Source organism: Pseudochaenichthys georgianus, chromosome 7 (assembly GCF_902827115.2).
Source record: "Pseudochaenichthys georgianus chromosome 7, fPseGeo1.2, whole genome shotgun sequence".
Taxonomy (NCBI): domain Eukaryota; kingdom Metazoa; phylum Chordata; class Actinopteri; order Perciformes; family Channichthyidae; genus Pseudochaenichthys; species Pseudochaenichthys georgianus.
In genome coordinates, this window is record NC_047509.1 from 21,425,218 (window position 1) to 21,447,019 (window position 21,802).

General features: G+C 39.9%; 2 protein-coding genes across 2 annotated transcripts; one reads left to right on the forward strand and one right to left on the reverse strand.

Moving 5' to 3' along the window:
- Positions 1-33: 33 nt before the first annotated feature.
- Positions 34-1,357, reverse strand: cfap276 (cilia and flagella associated protein 276). The gene is made up of 5 exons (XM_034087611.2): positions 1,189-1,357; positions 730-846; positions 512-627; positions 296-385; positions 34-165 (listed from the first exon to the last, which is right to left on the reverse strand). Exons 1-4 carry the CDS (start codon positions 1,252-1,254, stop codon positions 298-300), a joined length of 387 nt encoding a protein of 128 aa, XP_033943502.1. The 5' UTR covers positions 1,255-1,357; the 3' UTR covers positions 34-165; positions 296-297.
- Positions 1,358-10,425: 9,068 nt separating this feature from the next.
- Positions 10,426-21,666, forward strand: elapor1 (endosome-lysosome associated apoptosis and autophagy regulator 1). Its single transcript, XM_034086623.1, has 21 exons — positions 10,426-10,531; positions 10,701-10,881; positions 11,682-11,829; positions 11,919-11,999; positions 12,096-12,201; positions 12,309-12,458; positions 14,769-14,857; positions 15,048-15,225; positions 15,519-15,647; positions 16,542-16,632; positions 16,726-16,831; positions 16,918-17,055; positions 17,571-17,843; positions 18,212-18,388; positions 18,466-18,616; positions 18,830-18,923; positions 19,397-19,498; positions 19,720-19,846; positions 20,401-20,579; positions 20,695-20,860; positions 20,940-21,666. Exons 2-21 carry the CDS (start codon positions 10,733-10,735, stop codon positions 21,021-21,023), a joined length of 2,718 nt encoding a protein of 905 aa, XP_033942514.1. The 5' UTR covers positions 10,426-10,531; positions 10,701-10,732; the 3' UTR covers positions 21,024-21,666.
- Positions 21,667-21,802: the final 136 nt, after the last annotated feature.

Genomic DNA, 21,802 nt, shown 5'->3' on the forward strand with positions numbered 1-21,802 from the left:
ATGTTGGGTATTGCGACAGAGACACAGAACAAGTTCACTTTAAAGAACTGCCTTTATTTACGTTTTTTTCATGTTGGAAGCAGATGAGAGATAATAGTGCAGGAAGCTTAAAGGTAAATAGAAGCTGCCATCACTGTCCCTGGTGCAGCCCTTGTTTGAATAAGCCTGTGGGGGAAAAGACAGGGCACTGTTGGTATTTGAAACACACCTCGCTTTACACAAAGCGAGGTGAATCGGTGGGTTTGGTTGGATTAAGATTCTCTTTGTATGGCAATATAAGTGAAGTTCAGCTGACCTTCACTTAATGCTGTAAATGGAGCGCCTTTGTGGATCGACCCACACTCTGATTTCTTCCCCTTGTTCCTTCTCTGAGTTTTTCTGCTTCCTGTAAATTGACATTTAAAATAAATGGTAACACTTAATCTAGAAAGTCCACCTTTTCAACAGTTGAAATGCCACTGCCAACAGAGGGAAGTTATACTGCCACAAACTTAAATTCACAAACACCCACCTCTGGTCCTCAGAAACAGTCTCTTTCTGGTATAGCATCCGGTTCTTTCCCCAGAAGAAGTCGTTGTGGTGATCGTAAACTGACCTTAGATGGAAGTCAAGACTGTCCTTTGGAGCCTGAGGTAAAAAAATGAAAATTGAGTTGTGCATTCAAATTATTTTTTTAATTATTTTGTTTCATAATTGTGGGTCACAATCATGCATAATCCTGGAGGTTACCTTAGGCTCATAATGCATAACGCTCTGTCGGTAGCTGGCACAAGTGGCATTATCATATAGGCGACTCCAGGGCTCCTCTGTTTGGGCGATGTGAGTCGGTATATCATATGCTTTTCTCTGTGCAGTGGGAAAGAACAACAAAAATGAACTTCAAATGTACAAATAAATTGTATCTATTTTTGATGATTATTCTCTAGGTTCATATTCAGGTCATGAACAGTGTATTAACTATTTGGGATAGATTATTCTAGGCAACACTTACTCTAGCCTATAGACAAATCTGATTTACCAAGGTTTGATTATCAACTGGACCAGGTCCCATGTAATATTACAGCAGGGTTAATATGAGGTCATTCGTATGTTTTGCTATGCAATATAACAAGGGTGTGTGTGACTAGTTCTCTGAAGAATACACAAAAAGCTCACCAAATATGAGTTTCAGGTTCTAGGATAACCTACCTGGTGTGAGCTGGAGCCGCTGGTGGTGAAGCCGTGTGTGGAGGAGAAAGGATTCCGGCCTGACATATTTAATAACGAGAAACTCTCAAGACGAAAACACAATACTTCCCCCAAATCTGTTTGTCTCTGTTCGTCTGAGCTAATCCTACAGGAATGTTTACAACCAGGTTTCTTAGCAACCACAAACTTCCGGTTGACATTTTCAAAATAAAACGAGTGTTGACCAAGCGGCAAACTGGGGTAGAGCCGGGAAGCCAATACGGAAGTGTCACACACTGCAGTTCATATATTGGCCGATAGGCGATGGCTGCAGAAAGGAGCAATTTCCAGAGACCCCCATGTTAAAATGCCCAACTTTACAGCAGAAAAAAACATGTTTCTACCACTGGCTCCATACATTTTTATTATCGATATAGTTAGATTCCACCTTCATGATTATGGATCCGTGAGTGAATTGTTTTCTAACGCGACCCTTTTATTTATATTAGGTCTTAAAGTGTGTGCATAAATTAGGGCGTGGTCACATTGAGTGACGGCTCTGTCAAGTGCCTGCCGCTGTTAGCTTCTTGTCTCTCTGCTAGCTGCTCCGTGAAGCTAGCTACAGGGACTCTGCCTGCTCAGCTCATCCAGGAAACACAACTTGTAGCCGGCTGTGGTTGTTTGTTCTTCATGCTTATATATCGGACTATTGTGACTCGCTCTGCGGTTAAAACAGACGGTGCATGAATGCGGTAAGTGAAATTCGAGTGCTTTATTTATGTGTTAATGATTTTAATCAGCTACGTAATGAATGGTAAGGCTTGGGTTAGCATGTAAGCTAGTGGTAGCTACATCGGTGCTAACGATGCTAATCGTAGCCTCCAAGTTAAAATCATAGACTGTATATATAAAGGTTAAAACGAAATAGACAAGTGTTAAGTGGGATAATACTGTTGAACAAACGGCTTCTGTTTGAGGTTGATAAAATAAGGTTACATCCTTGTAACTTAGAGATAGTTTATTATGTAGGTAGAACTGTATGCATCTAAGTTTAATTTAAATTGGCTATGCTCAAGTATGTAGACAAGTTAATGTTGAAGTAGTTATGTGAAATCAACCTCACAATAAGATGTGTGTATATTACAATTATTAATGTCATATTTCAAGATGATTACTTAGATATTACAATATGGTTGGTTGAGCTGGAGTTCATTATCGAGCTTACACGTTAACGTCACATTCATCCGAAGAACGAACCCAAACCTTGTTGTTTTTATTAATTGCATTACCAAATGGGTATCAAATAAACGGTAAGCATTGGTAACACAACTTCCAAAGTTACAGTAAAATAAAAAGGACTCTGACTCGGACAATACACAATCCAACATGTCCAACAGAAGAGAATCAGTTATATTGTTTGTACACATGGTACTTTACATATATGTATATATATACATATATGTATATATATACACATATATATACATATATATGTATATATATACATATATATATACATATATATGTATATATATATATACATATGTATATGTGTATATATATACACATATATATACATATATATATATATATATATACGTGTATGTATATATATATACATACACGTGTATATATGTATATATACATATGTATATATATACATGTGTATATATATGTATATATATACGTGTATATATGTATATATATACATGTGTATATATATGTATATATAGAAACTTTTACACAGGTTAGTTTACAGTAATATTCACATTAATCATACTGTTTAAATATGCACTGCTATGTAACTGTAACCTGAGAACCACTGAAGCTACAACAGTCCAACTTTTAAAGGAACCCTTTTATGGATTTAGAAAATGATTTTATTGATTTAAAAAATAGTTTTATGTATTGATTTAAATTGACATGCATCCGCTAAGAAAAGTAGTCCGTTGTTACTGTTTGAACTAACTTAACAACGGCAGGAACTGCTTCGATTTTTTGAGGAGCTTTTTGATTACAGATTTGAAAACATCGTTGCTTGCACAATGTGCACAAAGTAGCACAATTCATTATGTCAAACCTTGGAAAGTACCTAGATATCCCTGCCCTAATACCAAAGTAACTGCCAACTGATGTGTCGCCGTTTGATGTCTATGTCTAGACCGCTGCGTAAAAAGGAGGGTTTCTGCCCCATTACTTATCTTCTTACTTCTATAAGAATAAAACACGGAGGACGGAGATCTCTTTTTGTCCCCCTCTTCTCCCCGCTGCAGCCCAGCAGCTGATCTCAAAGCACGCTCTCCTTTCCTGCAGGGGGGCGTGGTCAGCTGCAGCTCACAGAATCAGCCCCCTGCAAAAACAGCGCTGGAAAGAGCAAATGGAGCGAAATGAGGCATGGCTAAAATGCAGGATCTTTTTGGTATTTTGAAAAAATATATATATTTATATACTTTACATAGGTCGATACAGTAGCCCCTTTTTTGAATAGTTTTTATAGGTGTTGCTATCTGTTTTGTGTAGCGTGGTTCTACAAGCAAGTCAATGCATTCATTGGGTGGTATCAAAGAGTTACACGGGTCTGTAAATGCAATGAAAACAATTGGCCACAGCAAATAATTTATATGAAACATGTAATTTTTACTTTTGAATACTTCAGTACAAAGGATGTATTGAATAATGTAAGTGATATATGTGTACACATATCAATCATTAGTCAAAACAGGGCTACATTTGATTTAATTATAAAAGGTATAATATGTGGTAAACTGAAGAGCCGTTTGGGAGCCGGCTCTTCTTGGTGAGCCGAGCCAAATGATCCGGAATTCCCATCACTAGTAGGAAGTGTAGGTACAACCAGAGCCATATAATAGAAGAGTTACGACAACGGAAGTCCAAAAACGGTTATCGTCACGTGGTTCATGTAGACGAGGATCGTTCCCCGGAAGTTCATGGCGGGCAATGTGAATGCATTGATAACAGGATAGAACTACGATTTTTGGTAATTATTAGTGAATAAAGGTTTTGATTTGCAATATTTATACAACAAATCGATATGTGTATCAGGGTTTCCGTTAGCCGGTAATTACCGGTTTTTAGCTGGTAAAATTTATAAAAAACCGGTAAATTCAAAACCTGACGGTCAAAATGTCTGGTAATAATTAGGGATGCTCCGATCGATCGGCCGCGGGTCATTATCGGCCCATATTCACTCTTAATAGTTTGATCGGTGCTCTCTATAAAGGCCGATCAGGAGAGCTGGATCTGATCTATATGGACATAAACGCGAGTGAAGTGTAACCGGAGCGAGAGAGAGAGATCAGATCAGCTGCTGAGTCTGACCGAGACACGCAGCTCTGCATAATCACCTGAAGCCCCGCCCTCTGTTTAGCGGGCTGCAGGAGCTGCATGAGAAACTGACGTGCTGTCAGGAGAGAGAGGGAGGGAAAGAGAGGATCCGTTTCTCCCGTGTTATTCAAAGTTGATGTAAACTTCTGAATAATGTACGTTATCTACTACAAGTAGTTTGTTTGAATGTAATAATTATGTTGTTTGTTGTTTGTGGAATCATTTATTGAAAAATGAATCAGAATTTTTCGATCTGTTACGATTATAAACTGAAGCAATACACAAATGAGCCCCGTGAACTGAGTTTTAAACTGAAGCATATCTGCTCATAGTCCGGTAATTACCTGCTAACGGAAACTCTGCTACACAACTATTATTATTATTATTGAAATATGACCGGTAAGTTTCAAATTAGTCAGGTAAAATAAATTCTGCCCGGACATTTGACCGGCGAGAAAAAATCCTAGCGGAAACCCTGATGTGTATGTATTTACATCAATATGTTTTAAAAAATAAAATAGAATTTGCTAATATTAAGTGATAATATTAGGATTAGTGTGAACAACTAGTTTACATGTTAGACTAACAGTGCCTTGGTTAAAGAGCCTGTTGCTGTTTATTTATAGCTTTGAATTCTTTCAAACCAATATTATCTTCTTAAACTTGTATGGTAGTCAGGAGCATCACTTTCTAATGTTTATTGATACATTTAGAGGGAGGGGATCTAAAGTAATGCTTTAAAATTCAGATTGGATTCATTTCTACCATTTTCTTAAATTCATGGTAGTTTCAGTAATCCCCTGGTAATTGAGGACACAAGTTATCTAAATGACTAATGTCATCTTTATGGCTTTCAGAAAGGACAGGAGACCGACAGGTGACTATCAAAGGACTAGCAGCAGCAGCAGCATGATGATGATGTTAAATGTGTTGTTTTAGGAACATCCATTGCAAATACATGGAATTCAATAAACATTGAATAGCATATCATGCAGTTTATCGGTGCCTTTTCCTCCATGTTGTCCTGGTTTGCTGTGCTGCCTCCTAGTCGCCACCATGGTTTGCTGTGCTGCCTGGGGATGCTCCAATCGCTCAGAGAAAGGAGTATGAATGTACGGCTTCCACACTGACACAGAGCGGAGGAAGCAGGAGCAATTTCACGACCAACAGCAACAAAATATGTGATTTATATACAAACACTGCATTTGCACTTTTTCACAAAACAAAAACCACACCATTAGGCGCATTCACACTGCGGTACTTTTCCCACAAAGGTTCATGCGAACTTAGTTCATGCAAACTCTTTAGTTCGCATGAACTAAATACAGATTGCGTTCACACCGGAAAAAGTCCCTGGGGGTGGATTAGGCAAATGAAGCCGCTGACGTCACTTCTTCTTCTGCTTTGGGTTTACTGGCAGGCCGCAAACCACTTCACGGCGTATACTGCCGCCCAAAGTCCCCGGCCGGAAGTCCCCGGCTAATGCTAATAATGCTAATGCAAGGATAATAAAATGGCGGCTTCACAAAACTTTTTGGGAGTTTTACGGGGCGTGGTTTGCAATCCGCCCAGCCAATCAGAAATATAGCTCTTTTCTCACAATAGAGCCGCTCGAAAGTCCCTGCTCTCTAGCAGGGACTTTCGAGGGGGTAAAAAGGTTCGCATGAACTAATTTTAGTACCGGCTCTTTTTGGTGTGAACGCGATCATGAACTAAGTTCGCATGAACCTTTGTGGGAAAAGTACCGCAGTGTGAATGCGCCTAATGGGAAAGCTTAATGTTTTGTTTAATACAAAAAAAAACAGGGAAACACTGAGAGTTGAGACTCATGGTGCAGGGTGAGGGTCTCAGTGCAGGTATTCAGGCTCCATTGAATCCCCCTCTGGTTCTTGTGCTGAAAGAGGGAGTAACAGACAGGAGAAAGGGTTATACACACACAGCACACCTATTGGATGGGAAATTGCCTTGGGGAGATAAGGTGTGGTCTTTGTTCCCAACTGAAGTTATGGAACTTTATTATTTGTGAGTTTAACAAAGTATGACAAATGGCATCAGTAACAGATGTGATATGAATTTCTATAAAGTTGTCTCACATTCTTGGTCATATTTTATATACAGTATGTAATGAGTATAACATGTCCAGTAAGTATAAAGTGTTTCCTAATACTGTGTATTCAACCACTATGGAATATGTGGGCAGACAAAACTGAGTTGTTCTGTGTGTGAAGTAACCTCAAGTCACTCGTTTGTCAAGACAAAAAAGGGCAAGACTAGGCTGAGAGCAGAGGCTATACCCACCATCTTCGTGCATCGCCCTGTGGTCAAAAAAGAGAAGGGCCCCTGTATCTACAAAGCCCATAGCTCATGATCACACATAGTGTGAAAGGTGACACAGGTATAATGTATGAACTCTTAGTAACAAAAGTAATATTTCTTATTTTTAAGTGGTATAATATTTTAAATGTTCGAACATTTACAGTGCCATGTCTTCTACTTACATTAGTCTCAAAGATTGAAAGAAGAAGGGAAGGGATCACTGCCCTCCACCTGCCAGCACCCAGCCAGAGGAGCGCAAACAACAAAAACAAGCAAGGTGTCCCGTCAAGTACCTGGAAGTTTGGGTTGCAAAATGGAGTAAGAGAGGGACTTGAAAAACCTTGGTGGCTCTCTACTCATGTTGTTACAGTTGTCTTGGTTACAGCTCTCAAGTTTTTTTTTGTGCCATTTCCACATCTTTAGAAAATATGAAAAAATTGAAGTGAAATCAACCTCTTCTCTGGAGAACAAACTTTGATTTCTCTGTCTTGTGAGTTTGCAGTCTTGCAGTTTTGCTCCTCCACCTGTAACATCACTGCCCATCCACCTGCCATACAGTAGGTTACTAACAAGATTACTTATATAATACAGTGATAGAATACATGTTTAGTATGCTTACTTATATAAAACAGTAGTATTAAACTTACCTTGTGTTTTCACTCTCACTTAAGTCCCTCTCCCTTTGCCAACAATCCAAAATCAGCTGAGCTGCAACATTATACAGACAGGTAATAATCAACATAATCACAAGGACACAATATGGCTCTGCTAAAAACACTCACTCTTACATGCACCAAAGTTATATTTATCTAATATTTAACTCCCTCCACCCCCGCATACAATACCGTTTAGAAGCCCCTCTTCTATAATTCAACATGTTGGACGAAATGACATTAAGAGAACGGAATTTACAATTGAAAGGCTGTTCAACATGTGTTGCTAACTTGATCTGTTATCTGTAAACGTTCCCTAAATCTACTAATTTAGGGATAATCCACTGACATCCTTTAATACACATGTTCATTTGAATCAGATGTACTGATAATATCCGCAATATAAATCTTTAAACTTCTTCTTACCTTTAAAAGTCCATCACGAACGGTCTATTATGCTGCAACTCTACAGCTCTACTAGCCTTGGCGTTGGCGCTAACTTCCGGGGAACGATTGAGAGGCTCCACGATCCGCCATTGCTGTAAAACAGTGGTCCATTGGAGTGAACGGAGATGTCGTAACCCTTCTATTATATGGCTCTGGGTACAACGCTACATGTCCCGCCCCGCCGCAGTCATACAGAAGGCTACGGAGAGCGGCGAGAAACATTTCCTCAGGCATCGAAAAGCGGAACCGAAATTCACATTTCTAAATGATGCCGTTGGAATCGAAATGTTCGGAACCGGTTTTCGGTATCCAACCCTAGTCATTAGTCGATATTAAACCAGAAATGATTACCCAATATTTATTTTTTATATATATTTTTTTCTATTGACAATAGATATTTTTGTAAAAAATGTCAGGTTAATGAAAGCAGCACACACAGCCCATAAGTGATGCAAATACATGTAAAGCATTAGGCTACATGACAATACGGAAGGAAGAATAGATATTGAAAAAAAAACTTTAAATGTTGTGGTTATTTGTAAACCGAGTGTTTTTAGTAGAGAATTGTGTTCTTGTCGAAAGGGTGAACTATTTTCCAGCATGTAGGCTATAATTATGTATTTTTGTAAAAATGTCCACTTGCTACCTTGAAATATTATTTTTTTTAAATCTAACCGTGCGAAATAGTTTTGTTTAAAAAGTTTAATAGCTTACAGAAAACGACTTCAACAGTAGGCTACAGAGGACTACAGAACACCCAGGTAATGCTAGCAGATTCTGCTAGCTAGCAGAAGGCAGGTAAAGTATCAGTCATCCCACAGTGTCTCAACAGCCCGCAGAGCCAATCAGCTGCCAGTATTTGTTCCCTGCTCAGAGGGAAGCCCCGCCCCCAGTCGCCGGGCGGCAGCACCTGAGGGCGGAGGTCAACCCTCTGCTGCTCCATCACTTCAGCACCAACACAGGCGACGATGCATCGAGGCCAGATCCACCTGCGCTACCTTTTAATATGGCTGCCTTTTGCTTATTGCACTACTACGGATTTGCCCATGTGCAAAGAGGTGAGGAGATTAACATTGTTTTATTGTTAGCCATTTATACAAAAATGATTACTAATGTGTAAATGCTATTCATATTCATGAATCCAAAGCTACTATTATTAATTAATCTTAATTGTACATATCACAATTTGATTGGACAATTTGAGGTTCTATATGGTATACTTCTAGTTGCAAATGTTAATAAAAAACAGAACCATATGGCACATGTAACAATTGTGAAAACGTAAAAAAAAATGGTTAACCAAGCATGTCTGATAATGAGAATTTTTTTCTAAAGGGACAATTGACATTTGCATATCAACAGTGCAGTTTGATAATACTCAAAACATTACTTTTTTATCAGCATAATTCAAACATTAACACTACGTGTGTTGAGTTAAGATATCACAAAAGGCAGGTGTAGTCTCGTCATTTGAGTGTATTGGGTTTACAGATGATGATTTGGAGGTGGAGGTCAGTTAGTTTCCATGCTAGTCCATTGACCATGAAGCACAGCTGCCATTATGTCCCGTTGCCTTGGTTTCCTCATGTTTGTTTAAAGGAGGCGATTAGGCTGCAGCACATCCCAGGTTGGATGCATTTTTACATCAGTTTCCCCCCAAACACATGTTCATCTGATACCTTAACCAACGCTAATGTAGAAGCTCTAATTTAAAACACAGAGGAGCTGCTGCTCCGCCTCTGTTTCTGTTAACTATTAATCCCACAAGGCTGTGTGTGAGATTAGCCTGACTTTCCTTGAACGAAATGCAGCCTGCTGTTGGCCAAAATGATCCAACTGTTTGGGAGGGTGTCAGATCAACAAGATAACCTTTAACACTATGCCACATCCCATTTATCATTGTTCATCATCTCGGGTGGGACAGTGTTTGTCAGTCAGAATCTCCAAAAGACGTCAAGACGGCAAGACAAATAGAGCTATAGCTTCACACCTGAGCTCCTGCTGTCTCAAAAGTCCTGTGGCAACATGACATGTTTACAGAAGGATTGGGCCAATCAGCCTCAATAAGTAAATAAACCTTGAGGGTCATTTTACTGGTTTAAGGTTGCAGTACATCCTCGAGGACTGTGGGTAAAACAACTGTTGAGACAGGCAAATATTAGCTGTGGCTTTTATTTGGAAAGAGGCTTGACTGGTTTTGAAAAATAAATTCAAGAGGTTTAAATTATTTGATGACTACAACAGTATAAATCATCTATAATTATTTCAATTTTTAAGTAATTGTTATTGTTGTAATTTCTCATGCAAAATTAGCAGAACATTTAGTCCTCCATAATAAACTGAATATCTTTGGGTTGTGGACTGAAAAAAACAAGAGATGTCAAAGCATCAATTTGGACTTTAAGAAACTGTGATTGCCTTTTTAAAAAAAGAAATATTACAGATGAAATGTATGAAACTAACATGTGTTCTGTCCCTGCAGTCAGATTATCACTTTGAGTACACAGAGTGTGATGCACTCCAGGCTCGATGGAGAGTGGCGGTTCCCAACAAAGCCGACATTTGCACAGGCCTCCCCGATCCAGTTAAAGGCACTCAGTGCAGTGAGTGTCCCACTGTTATACCTTTTTTAATGCACACCCCTAATCTGTATCACAATAATAATGTATGAATATTAAATTGTTGCCACATTTATCTTGTATCTGTTCCATGACATGCTGTTGACATCTTTATGAAACACTTAGAGCGTGCTCTCTGCCCCTCCTCTGACAGCCTTCTCCTGTAGTGAGGGGGAGTTCCTTGACATGCAGTCACAGCAGTGTAAGAAGTGCGCTCCAGGCACCTTTTCTTTAGGCACCGGCGTGGCCTTTGATGAGTGGGACAGCCTGCCGTCTGGATTTGTAACCCACGGGGTGACCACAAACAGCAGGGATGGCAAAACAGACTGTTCCAAGTTAGTAAATGCCTCGATTGTATTCTAATTTTCAGATGTGGAAGAAGTATTCAGATATCGCACTATTAGTAAGGAGTAATACCAGACTGTAAAAAATACTCTGTTACAAGTTACGACTTTCATGCATTTAAAATATTGCTTAAGTAAGCATAATAGAAAAATAAATAGGCTTAGGCTGTTTAACTGTAGGCTGTTTTTGATGCATTATTAAGTTGATTGCTTTAATGTGGCAGTAGCGCTTTAATACTGCTGTTAAACTTGTGATTTCCTCCTGTGCGTAATTTGACTCTTAACTTAAAATACCATTTATCAACATAATTTATTTGTTGAATATATTTTGTATTTTTATTCTGAAAAGTACCATGTATCTACATTTATCAAATAGATGTAGTGGACTAAAAGTAGCAGGAAATGAAAAAACGTTTAAGTGCCGGAAATTGTTTTTGTATATAGTACTTAAGTAATATAATAATAATAATAATAGATTTATTTTGTTAGTGCTTTTACAGGTGCTCAAAGACGCTTTACGGATATAGTGAAAAGAAAAGAACAACAAATAAATATATATTTAAAGTCAAATAATATAAAAACAATCACACATTAAAAGCCAGATTGAAGAGGTGAGATTTTTGAAGGTGGTGAGGTCAGAGCAGTTGAAGGTACCAACCAGTGGTCTACACACTGTGAAGACCACTGAGACAAATGTAACATTTGTGATATTGGGCTATATAAATAAACATTGATTGATTGAAGGTCAACTGTTTGTTGAGCTCCTCGACACTAACAGACTGTCTCTGCAGCTCGACCTGGATAACGAAGGGCGATTATGTCGCCTCGAACACAGATGAGTGCACTGCAACACTGTCCTATGCTGTGAGCCTGAAGAAACCTGGAACTGTGACCTTTGAATATTTCTACCCTGACAACAGCATTTACTTTGAGTTCTTTGTAAGTATTTTAAGATGAGTGGTGATGTTTACAAAGATGGGAATTATTGGGGTAGATATTTGTGTCATTGTTTTCTCCCCCTCCTGCAGATCCAGAATGACCAGTGTCAGTCTACGGACTCTGAGAGTCGCTGGATGAAGATCTCTGACAGCGACTTTAGCAAATACACGGTTTGTCTGAGTGTAGATCTTAATTAAACTGAATCACTTAGATTCAAATGGTTGTTTTTTTGTGTTCCAATCTTACTTTCACATCACTCTATGCAGGTTGAGCTTAACAGCGGCAACAACGTGCTGTATTGGAGAAGCACTGCGTATGCTCTGCAGGGCAGTGCTGTCAAACCCGTGCAGTTAAGAAACATCGCCATCTCAGGTAGATAATCGCCTGTAGAGGGTCTCGTGATACAGCTTTAAACATTTGTTCACTCCTGAACCTTCTTCCTGTTAATGATTCAAAGTCCATTGATGGCTTTCTTGCAGGGGTGGCCTACACATCAGAGTGTTTCCATTGTAAACCCGGCACCCACAGTGCCAAAGCAGGATCTGCCCGCTGCGCCGCCTGCCCTGCTGGAAGCTTCTCCAACAAGGGTGCCACCGTTTGCCACCAGTGTGAACAAGACAAATATGCAGGTATGACTGTTTGTCTTTCGAGAGCTCTGCGTACGCCAGCCATTCCATGGAACGACATTAGACTTAGACATACTTTATTGTCATTTCAACAAGACACAGAGTGTACTATTAAAACGAAATTTCGTTGTACTGGCTTACAGGAACAGGACAATATAAAAACTTGCTAAAATTGTACATATAAATAAATAATAGTGACGTGGTGCTGATAAAATTAAAGATAAAGTGTGTGTTTAAAATATAAAGACTTACTATAAATAAAATAGACATACTATATAGAAAATATGTGCGCTTTACACAGCGTAATGTAATCTCTGTGTTACTGGTCTACTTAATATTCAGCAGTCTGATGGCATGGGGGAAAAAGCTATTACAGAATCTGACTGTTTTGCTCTTAATGCTGCGGAGCCTCTTGCCGGAGGGCAGCAGGGAGAACAGAGCATGGTGAGGATGAGTGGGGTCTTTCAAAATGTTCTGGGCTTTTGTCAGGGAGCGTTTCTGAGCGGTGTCTCTGATGGGAGGGAGAGAAACTCCGATGATCTTCTCTGCTGTCCTGACCACTCTCTGCAGAGACTTCCGGTCTTTGGCGTTGCAGTCTCTCGACCAGATGGAGATGCCGCTGGTCAGCACGCTCTCTATGGTTCCTCTGTAGAACGTGGTGAGGATGGGAGGGGGGAGCTGTGCAGGAAGTGTAGGCGCTGCTGTGCCTTCTTAAATAGTGATGTAGTTTGAGTGGACCAGGTCAGACTGCTTGTGATATGCACCCCCAGGAACTTGGTGCTGTCTGTAGTCTTCACTGCTGTGCCGTTGATGTGGAGTGGTGGGTGACAGTGCTTTTTGTTCCTGAAGTCGACAATGATGTCTTTTGTTTTATCGACATTCAGGATCAGGTTGTTGGTGTTACACCAGTCTGTCAGATGTTTCATCTCCTCCCTGTAGGCCTGTTTGTTGTTGTCCCTGATGAGTCCCACCACTGTTGTATCGTCCGCGTACTTTATGATGTGGTTGGTACAGAACCTGGAGCAGCAGTCGTGGGTCATCAGGGTGAAAAGCAGTGGACTCAGAACGCAGCCCTGCGGGGAGCCGTGTTTAAGGTGATGGTGCTGGAGGTGTTGTTACTGACCCGAACATACTGGGGTCTCTCTATTAGGAAATCCAGCAGCCAGTTACACAGGGTGTGTTGAGTCCCAGGGGTCCCAGTTTGTTTACCAGATGCTGGGGGATGATTGTGTTGAACGCTGAGCTGAAATCCAGGAACAGCATTCGCACATGGGTGTTCTTCTCCTCCAGGTGGGCCAGGCTCACATGGAGTACAGAGGAGATAGCGTCCTCTGTAGAGCAGTTAGGGCGGTAAGCCAACTGGAACGGGTCAAGTGTGGGGGGAAGTATGGAGACGATATGGTTCTTTACCAGCCTCTCAAAACACTTCATCATGATGGGGGTGAGTGCCACAGGCCGGTAATCATTCAGGCAGGTCACTGAGGATTTCTTTGGCACAGGTACAATGGCTGCTATCTTAAAACATGATGGAACAATGGCCTGGTCCAGCGAGGTGTTGAAGATGTCTGTGAGGACATGGGCCAGCTGGTCCGCACAGTCCCTGAGCACCCGTCCTGGTATACTGTCGGGGTCTGCTGCCTTCCGGGGGTTGACTTTCCTCAGGGTCCTCCGAACTTCAGCTGTGTCAAGGTGAAGTCTTTGTTCCCCCTGCTTGGGGACAGCTTTCATTGCAGTGGTGTTATTAAGTGCCTCAAAGCGACCAAAGTGATTATTGAGGTTGTTGAGAAATATAGTATCATTGTCACAGGGTGGTGGAGCAGCCTTGTATCCAGTGATGGACTGAATGCCCTGCCACATGCGCCTGCTATCCATGGGGTCATGGAAGAAACTCTGGATTTGTTGGCTAAGGGCGAGCTTTGCATCTCTGATGGCATGGTCCAGGTTGGCTCTTGCTGTTCTAAGAGCTGCCACGTCACCAGATCTGTAAGCCAAGTTTCGTGCTTTCAGCAGAGCACGAACCTCCATATTCATCCAGGGTTTCTCATTATTTCATTTATTATTTATTTATTTATTATTATTATTATATATTATTTATTTATTATTTATCATTTATTATATTATTTTATTATTACTTATTATTTCTCTTTATTCGTAGAACTTAACACCATTCCCTATTGTCACACATATGCAAGGCAGTCTATATGCAAATACTGCATTTACTGCTAAAGTGTGTGAGGTTTTCCTTATCTCTGTATCTTGATGTGAGCTGTGTTTTCCCTCGTCCACGCCCGGCTTGGTGTCTTGTTTTTCCAGAGCCTGGTTCAGGGAGCTGCAAACCAAGACCTGCGTGTACAAACAGTGACTACTTCTACACCCACACTCCCTGTGACTCTGAAGGAAAGGTAATGTAGAAATATTATATCACTTGCAGGTTTATTAGAGGTGAACACACACATGGAGATTTCGCCTTGAAAAAACCCCCAGCAGCCATCTGGTGTTACGATCAGGTTTCTTTACATATGAATTGTCTGTGCCACAGAGCATCTGCTGGCTCCTCTCATGTGTTATTGTTTGGCCTGCTGGGTGTTTCAGACTCAGCTCATGTACAAGTGGATCGAGCCAAAGATCTGCAATGAAACTTTTGATGGAGCGGTTGGTCTGCCCGCATCAGGGGAGAAGCAAACCTGTCCTCCATGTAACCCGGGTTTCTTTGTCACCAACTCCTCTACCTGTGAACCCTGCAACAAGGGTTTCTACTCAAACGGCACAGGTGCAGAATCAGTACACTCCTTATTCTCTATCCTACATGCATGTCAGACTGAAGATAATGTTCATTTGACTAATGTACTTCTAATTATCAGTAAATGTGATTTTAATAGCAAACGTTATGCTAAATAGAGTCCCACAGTACCACAACTATCACTTCTAATAGCACCATGATTGAAAAGATGTCTTGCAGAGTGATGTAAAAAAGAATATAAAACTGTCAACAAAGTTGTGGTGTTTCCTGTTTTAGTTCCCTGTTTTTGTACACTGACATAATCACACAGTATTTCCTCACAGCATGCACTAAATGCCCTGTTGGCACGGAGCCAGTGGAGGGTCTCGAGTACAAATGGTGGAACACGATGCCGAGCCACATGAAAAGCTCCATCTTCAATCGAGAGTTCAGCGACTCTGAACAAAGCACGGGTGAGAAACTTAATGTTAAGATAGATAGATAGACATACTTTATTGTCATTTCAACAAGACACAGAGTGTCGAGGGAGAGGGCAAACATCACAGCACTTGAATGTTAATCATCAGTTAGAAAAAATACCCTACGGAACAGAACATGAGAGAAACCATACGACTAAAACAGCCAGAGGTTAAAGGACAAGAAGCCCAATCTTTGTATCTCTCCTTGTCCTTATCCATTTAAGATAAGGACAATGAGAGATAAGGAATAAAATAAACTTGGAAAGCTCGTACGGTTTCAATATCACGCTGATATTTCGAAGGTCAAAAAATGAACTGGTACATTAGGAGCCTGCATTATTTATATCAGGATCAGAATCAGAAAGAGGTTTATGACCAGGTAGGTTGACAAGTACGAGGAATTTAATTTGGTACTGATGTATGCTTTCATTATCATTTACAGTGTAATGCACAACAAAAGAGACACCTGTAGGACATAGACATACAGATATGCATTTGCAAATGGACTTACTAGAACCGTTTTCCTTTTTAATGTTATTTAGGTAATGTAACATTTCTTGTATTATGCCTACTTCACATCTCTTTCTATAGTTTTCAGTAGGTTAAGATATGCATTGTTTTTGTTTCTCTTGCATAGCTGAAGTAAAGTCCCATTTAAATTGTACCACAAGTACTTATATAGTATAATAGTATATTTTTTAAATATATATTAATAACTTGAATTGACTATTTTCATCAATAAAACCTATTTGATATAGATTAATTAAATGTACAAGGAGTTTTTTCAAAGATGCCGCATGTCCACCTGTATAATTGTGTGTGTCTTCATTGCTACAAGGATGAAATCGGAGCTTTTTACTTTAAAAAACATTATTACTTTTCTGACAGCATGGGAAGTGGCTGGTGAGTACGTCTACACCACCCCCGGGGATCAGGACTCAGACTACCTGACGCTCATGCTGAATGTCCCTGGATACAGGTTGAGTCACGCACGTTTATAAAAATAATTAAACATCTGTATAGTATAACTGTTGGAAATTATAAAGGAACTTAACACTTTTTGTTTCCACAGGCTGCCTCCATCCATGACCAAAGACAGTGAAAGGAGTGAACTTTCTCGCATCACATTCGTCTTTGAGACCAGGTGTACAGCGGACTGCAAATTCTACTTCCTGGCGGTGAGGGGAAATGTTCCAACATTTAAAGAAGTGTGCCATCAGTATGAATATACATATACATATAAAGTGATTGTATTTGCCTGCAGGGATACTCCAGGTGGAATAATGAAGTAGTGGAGCAGTGGAAAGGCAGTAACGGCAAACAGTCATACTCCTACCTGATCCAGAGCAACAGCACCACCAGTTTCACGTGGACATTTCAACGAACAGAGGAACTCAACGACGTGAGACAGTCACACATTTCAATCTGGATCTATTACCTTCCCACAGCTTGACTCCCTCAGCCATGGAAATATTTTGTAAAGAAATGGCTAGAAAAAGGTCATCGCTGTCACTAGACTGTTTTTACCGTCCTTTACTCTTGTGTCTCTCGCTGCTTTTTTTGTTTATCTCGTGGTAAAACACTTTGTGGTTTCTGTTTATAAAGTTGGCTTAGTGTTTCAAATGTAAAGATAAACTGGTGAATTTATTTACAGATCACTGCTGTAAACACAATAATCTGTAATGCTGATAAAACGAAGCATCATGTTAGCTTTTGCTGATTTTAGGAGTGTTTTTATACTGACAGTGACTTTGCCCCCAGTTGTTGCACTGAACTCTAGATGGCAGTTGCAAGCTGGGTGTCTAAACAATTCAGAAGGACCTTTGCACATGAGCAACATGAGAACATGTAGAAGTAGAACGCAGGGATGGAGATATAAGCTTGACAGAACACCACATTGTGTTTCTCTTCACTCAGGAGAGGAAATACAGCTCTGATTCTGCGAAGATCTTCTCCATCCACATCACCAATGTGATCGGGGGTGTGGCCTCTCAGTGCCGCCGCTGTGCGCTGAGCTCCACCAGCTCCGCTGACGCTGGCTCCGCCTGTGTCCCCTGCCCACCCGGACACTACATGGTCAGTGGGACAGGAGTGTGTAAGAGCTGCCCGCCGAACACCTTCATCAGGGCCGATCACCCTGTTGGAGAGGCCGCTTGCATTCAGTGTGGCCCAAACACACAGAGAAACAAGGTAATGGTAACAATGTATTAGCACTAGAACACTCTAAAGAGAAATTCCTGACTAAATCTATAACTGCATAAATGTAGGAAGGGCTGTTTTGGACACAGAGGTCATGTCCTTGGGAATATTTTCTGGGATTTTGGGGGCTTTAGCAACCTAAGATGAGTTTACTTTCTTCAAACATTTACAAATTATACCCAGCGTACCCAAAATAAAATGAAATAGCACAGTTCTAAAAACAACTATCTTCTGTAATAGCAGGTTTTAAAAGGTGTTTACATGCCTCTATATTCCAGTGGATATCTGCTTTTTCCAGTTGGGTTTCCCTCAGTCAGATTATTCCACCCACAGAAAACACAATACTCTCTGTCCTTCAGGCCCACACAGCTTGTCTCAGTGACTGTACACTGGACGTGAAGACAGGAGGGGGCGTTCTGCTGCACTATGACTTCTCTCCGCTGTCCAACGTCACTGCCTTCCACAGCAGCCCCCGCTTCACCAGCAAAGGCCTCCGATATTTCCACAGCTTCAATTTGGCTCTGTGTGGAAAAGAGGTGAGAAGCTTTGATCCTGACGACTTGTAAAAATGTAGTTTGACCTTGCATTTAAACCTGATGTGTCTCTCTCACAGGGCAGAGTGCCGGCTACCTGTGTGGACAATGTGACAGAGAGCGGGAGAGAGGTCAAAGGTTACATCTGTCATTCCACTGTGGTTCCCTCAGAAATCAGGAGTCAGAGCGTGGTGTCCACCCAGCCTTTCATCATTGGTGACTCACTCATCGGTATGAACTCAAGCTTGGGTTTTCTGTAAATCAGAGGATGTGTTTTTAAGATTATTTTATGCGAAAAGTCATCCTGATATTTATGAGAAACACACCTTGCCTTTTCTGCTATAGTGTTTGGTCCGCTGGGATGTTTGATATATTGTAACTGAATAATACACTACAAACTATTTTGGTAAATGTGTTTTGTTCTAATGTCATGTTATTCTGAAGGTGTGACCACCAAGACCACAGTGAGCAGTATTTCATCTTCAAAATGGCTGTTTCCCTCTGCGTCCAGTCTACCTGACATCATCTTCTATTACAAGTAAATAAGATCGCTACTTATTTCTTTCTAAATTTGCATTCATACATTGTTGTTCTTTAAAAATACATATTTTTAATAGGTCTAATAATAATAATTTTAGTTATTTTATTAATGGACAATTTTTTATTCAGGAAGTTTCATAAGATAAGAGAAGATAAGATGGACCTTTCTTTATCCCAGTGGGAACATTCAGGAGTTAAAGCAGCAACAGAGTGAGAATGAAATACAGGACAGACATTTATTTACTAAAAATAAAAATAAAATAAATGTGAAAATAAAATCACAACAAGGTAAACGTTGATCAGCTGAATGAACATATATACATTTGGGTTTGTATTGTTAAATATATTTACATGTAAGTTTGCAGATGCGAGTATATCACTTGCTAAAGTATGAAATGTTGTACAGAATAAAAAAAGAAGTGATTTATTACATGGTGGAAGTTCACAGCTTCGTGTCTGTGATGATTTCAGGTCCAGTGAGACGACTCAGGCTTGTAAAGAAGGCAGGTCAGCCACCATAAGACTGAGATGCAATCCCACAGTGACGGCTGAAGACCACATCATGCTGCCGAGGTATCTTTCACTGTGACCAAACTCAACTTTTGACCTCACCAACAGTTGTCTGGACATCATTTGATTTGACACATTTAGTGTTTTACAACAGCCATTATTTGGTACTCACCTGTCACATTCTGAGCTCTGAGACTCAGAACTAAGGTCAAGGTGACTCTTAGAGATATTTTCTGTCACAAAAACATTGTAATAATCCTGTTTGTCTGTGTTTTTCTCCACAGTAACTGTTCAGAGGGGACGTGTGATGGTTGTTCTTTCAACCTCCTGTGGGAGAGCCAGCATGCATGTCCACTCTGCACCAAGGAACACTACAGAGCGATCGTCAGTGCTTGCACCCAGGGAATACAGGTATAGCTGCACAAGTATAAACATATTGATATATTTACGTCCACAACCTTGATTGATTGATTGATTGACAACCCCAGCAACCCATCAGATGTCCATCACCAACTGCTGATTTCTTGAAAGAAAAGACCATTCGATAAACTAATACCTATTTTTCCATTTCCCATTATTGCTTAATCTATGCAAATAAAAAAATATATATTTATGAATACACTCTGAATCTCCTTAATCCCCATGTCCAGCAACTTTGGATTTACTGTACCTAACCTGTCCTATTGTTTTTATATCTGTCTTTATATGTCAATTCTATAATGTGTTTGTAGAATTTGTTAGCAGTATTTACTGATTGAAGTTAAATAAACAACCACAACATATGAACCAACAGTCAGTTAGCTTATTTTAGCAAAACGACTGGAAACAGGGCGGGGAAAGATAGCCTGGCGCTGTCCAACTATAACTTATCCAGCAACTAACACCCAACAAATGTTATTATTCATTGTAGGAAAATACTGGAAATATTAGGATCCACCTGTTATGTGTCTCTCTGTGTGTTTCAGAGAACCACCTATGTGTGGCAGCAACCGTTGCAGTGTTACGGCGGGGAGTCACTGCCAGCTCAAAAAGTCAGTGCTTGTGTGTCTCTGGACTTCTGGCTCAAGTTTGGTGTTTCCACGGGAACGATCGCCGCTATGCTGCTCATCTCTATCAGCTGCTATTTCTGGAAGAAGACACGCAAGTGAGACTTCTGAGATTCACATGTCCTTTAGTGCTTGTTAAAGCATTAATATATTAATGAGTAAATGTGGATTTCTGTTGACAAGATATTATTTCCTGTCAATCTCCGTCTGCAGGTTGCAGTTTAAGTATTCAAAGCTGATGATGAGCTCCGGGGATAAGGAGTGTGAGCTGCCCACTGCAGACAGCTGTGCAATAATGGAGGGAGATGATGCAGAAGACGACCTCATGGACCTCACCAAGAAATCCTTCTTCACTAAAATTAGGTCCTTCTCACGAGAGGTCAGTAACTTCTACATTCACAAATATTGAGACACTAAAAAGGCAACTTCTCATGCTTTGTATATACTTGTTTTTGCAGAGGACTTCAGATGGATTTGACTCTGTGCCACTGAAATCATCTTCACGCTATCTAAGAGACGATGAAGACTCTGATGAGGCTTAATACAGAGGAAGAACAGATACTTCAGGTTGTTAAGGAAGTGTTAAACATAAGATAAAATCTTCAACGGACGAAGTCACAGAAAATAATGATGTGCTTTTGAAACCATTTTATTTATTACAAACAACATAGCCTCACTGAAGGAGTTTTAAAGAGACAAACTTTTATTTAATATTATTTGCCATATGTTTGGTTGCCAAATCTCATATTGCAGTACAAAGTCTCCATATTGGGGATATTCAGTTGCAAAGCCCAATGTTCTATTTTAAAATGACATAAGAACCAAACTGTGGATGATGTGTAAGAGTGTACATTTTACATAACTGTGAGTGTGAATTTACTTTGTCTCTATTTTATAATTGCTTTTATAAGACGAGCCAAGTTGAGTCTTTAAATGTTTTTATGGCAATATGCAAATTAAATTCGCTTTTGATATCATTTTCTGCTAAACCTAAGGTTATGATTTAATCTTGCTTTAATGTGAAGTGAAGCTATTTCTACAATAAAAACTGCTGTTATTACTTTGTCTTTCAAGTGCCTGTGAAGGAAGTAAAACATCTCCCTATATATAACAAGTATTTTCTGTGGTTATTGGTTTAGAAAGTGAATTGTAACATATGCACATGTAATATATGTGTCACATATCTAATCAAATATTGTGAATCTACTTGTCATAACATTGAAATAAAAAAGGGCAAACAGAAATGCATGATATCAATCAACAATATTTATTTATTTACTTTTAGCATTTTTCTATGAAAGTTGTTTTTTCAAAACCATCC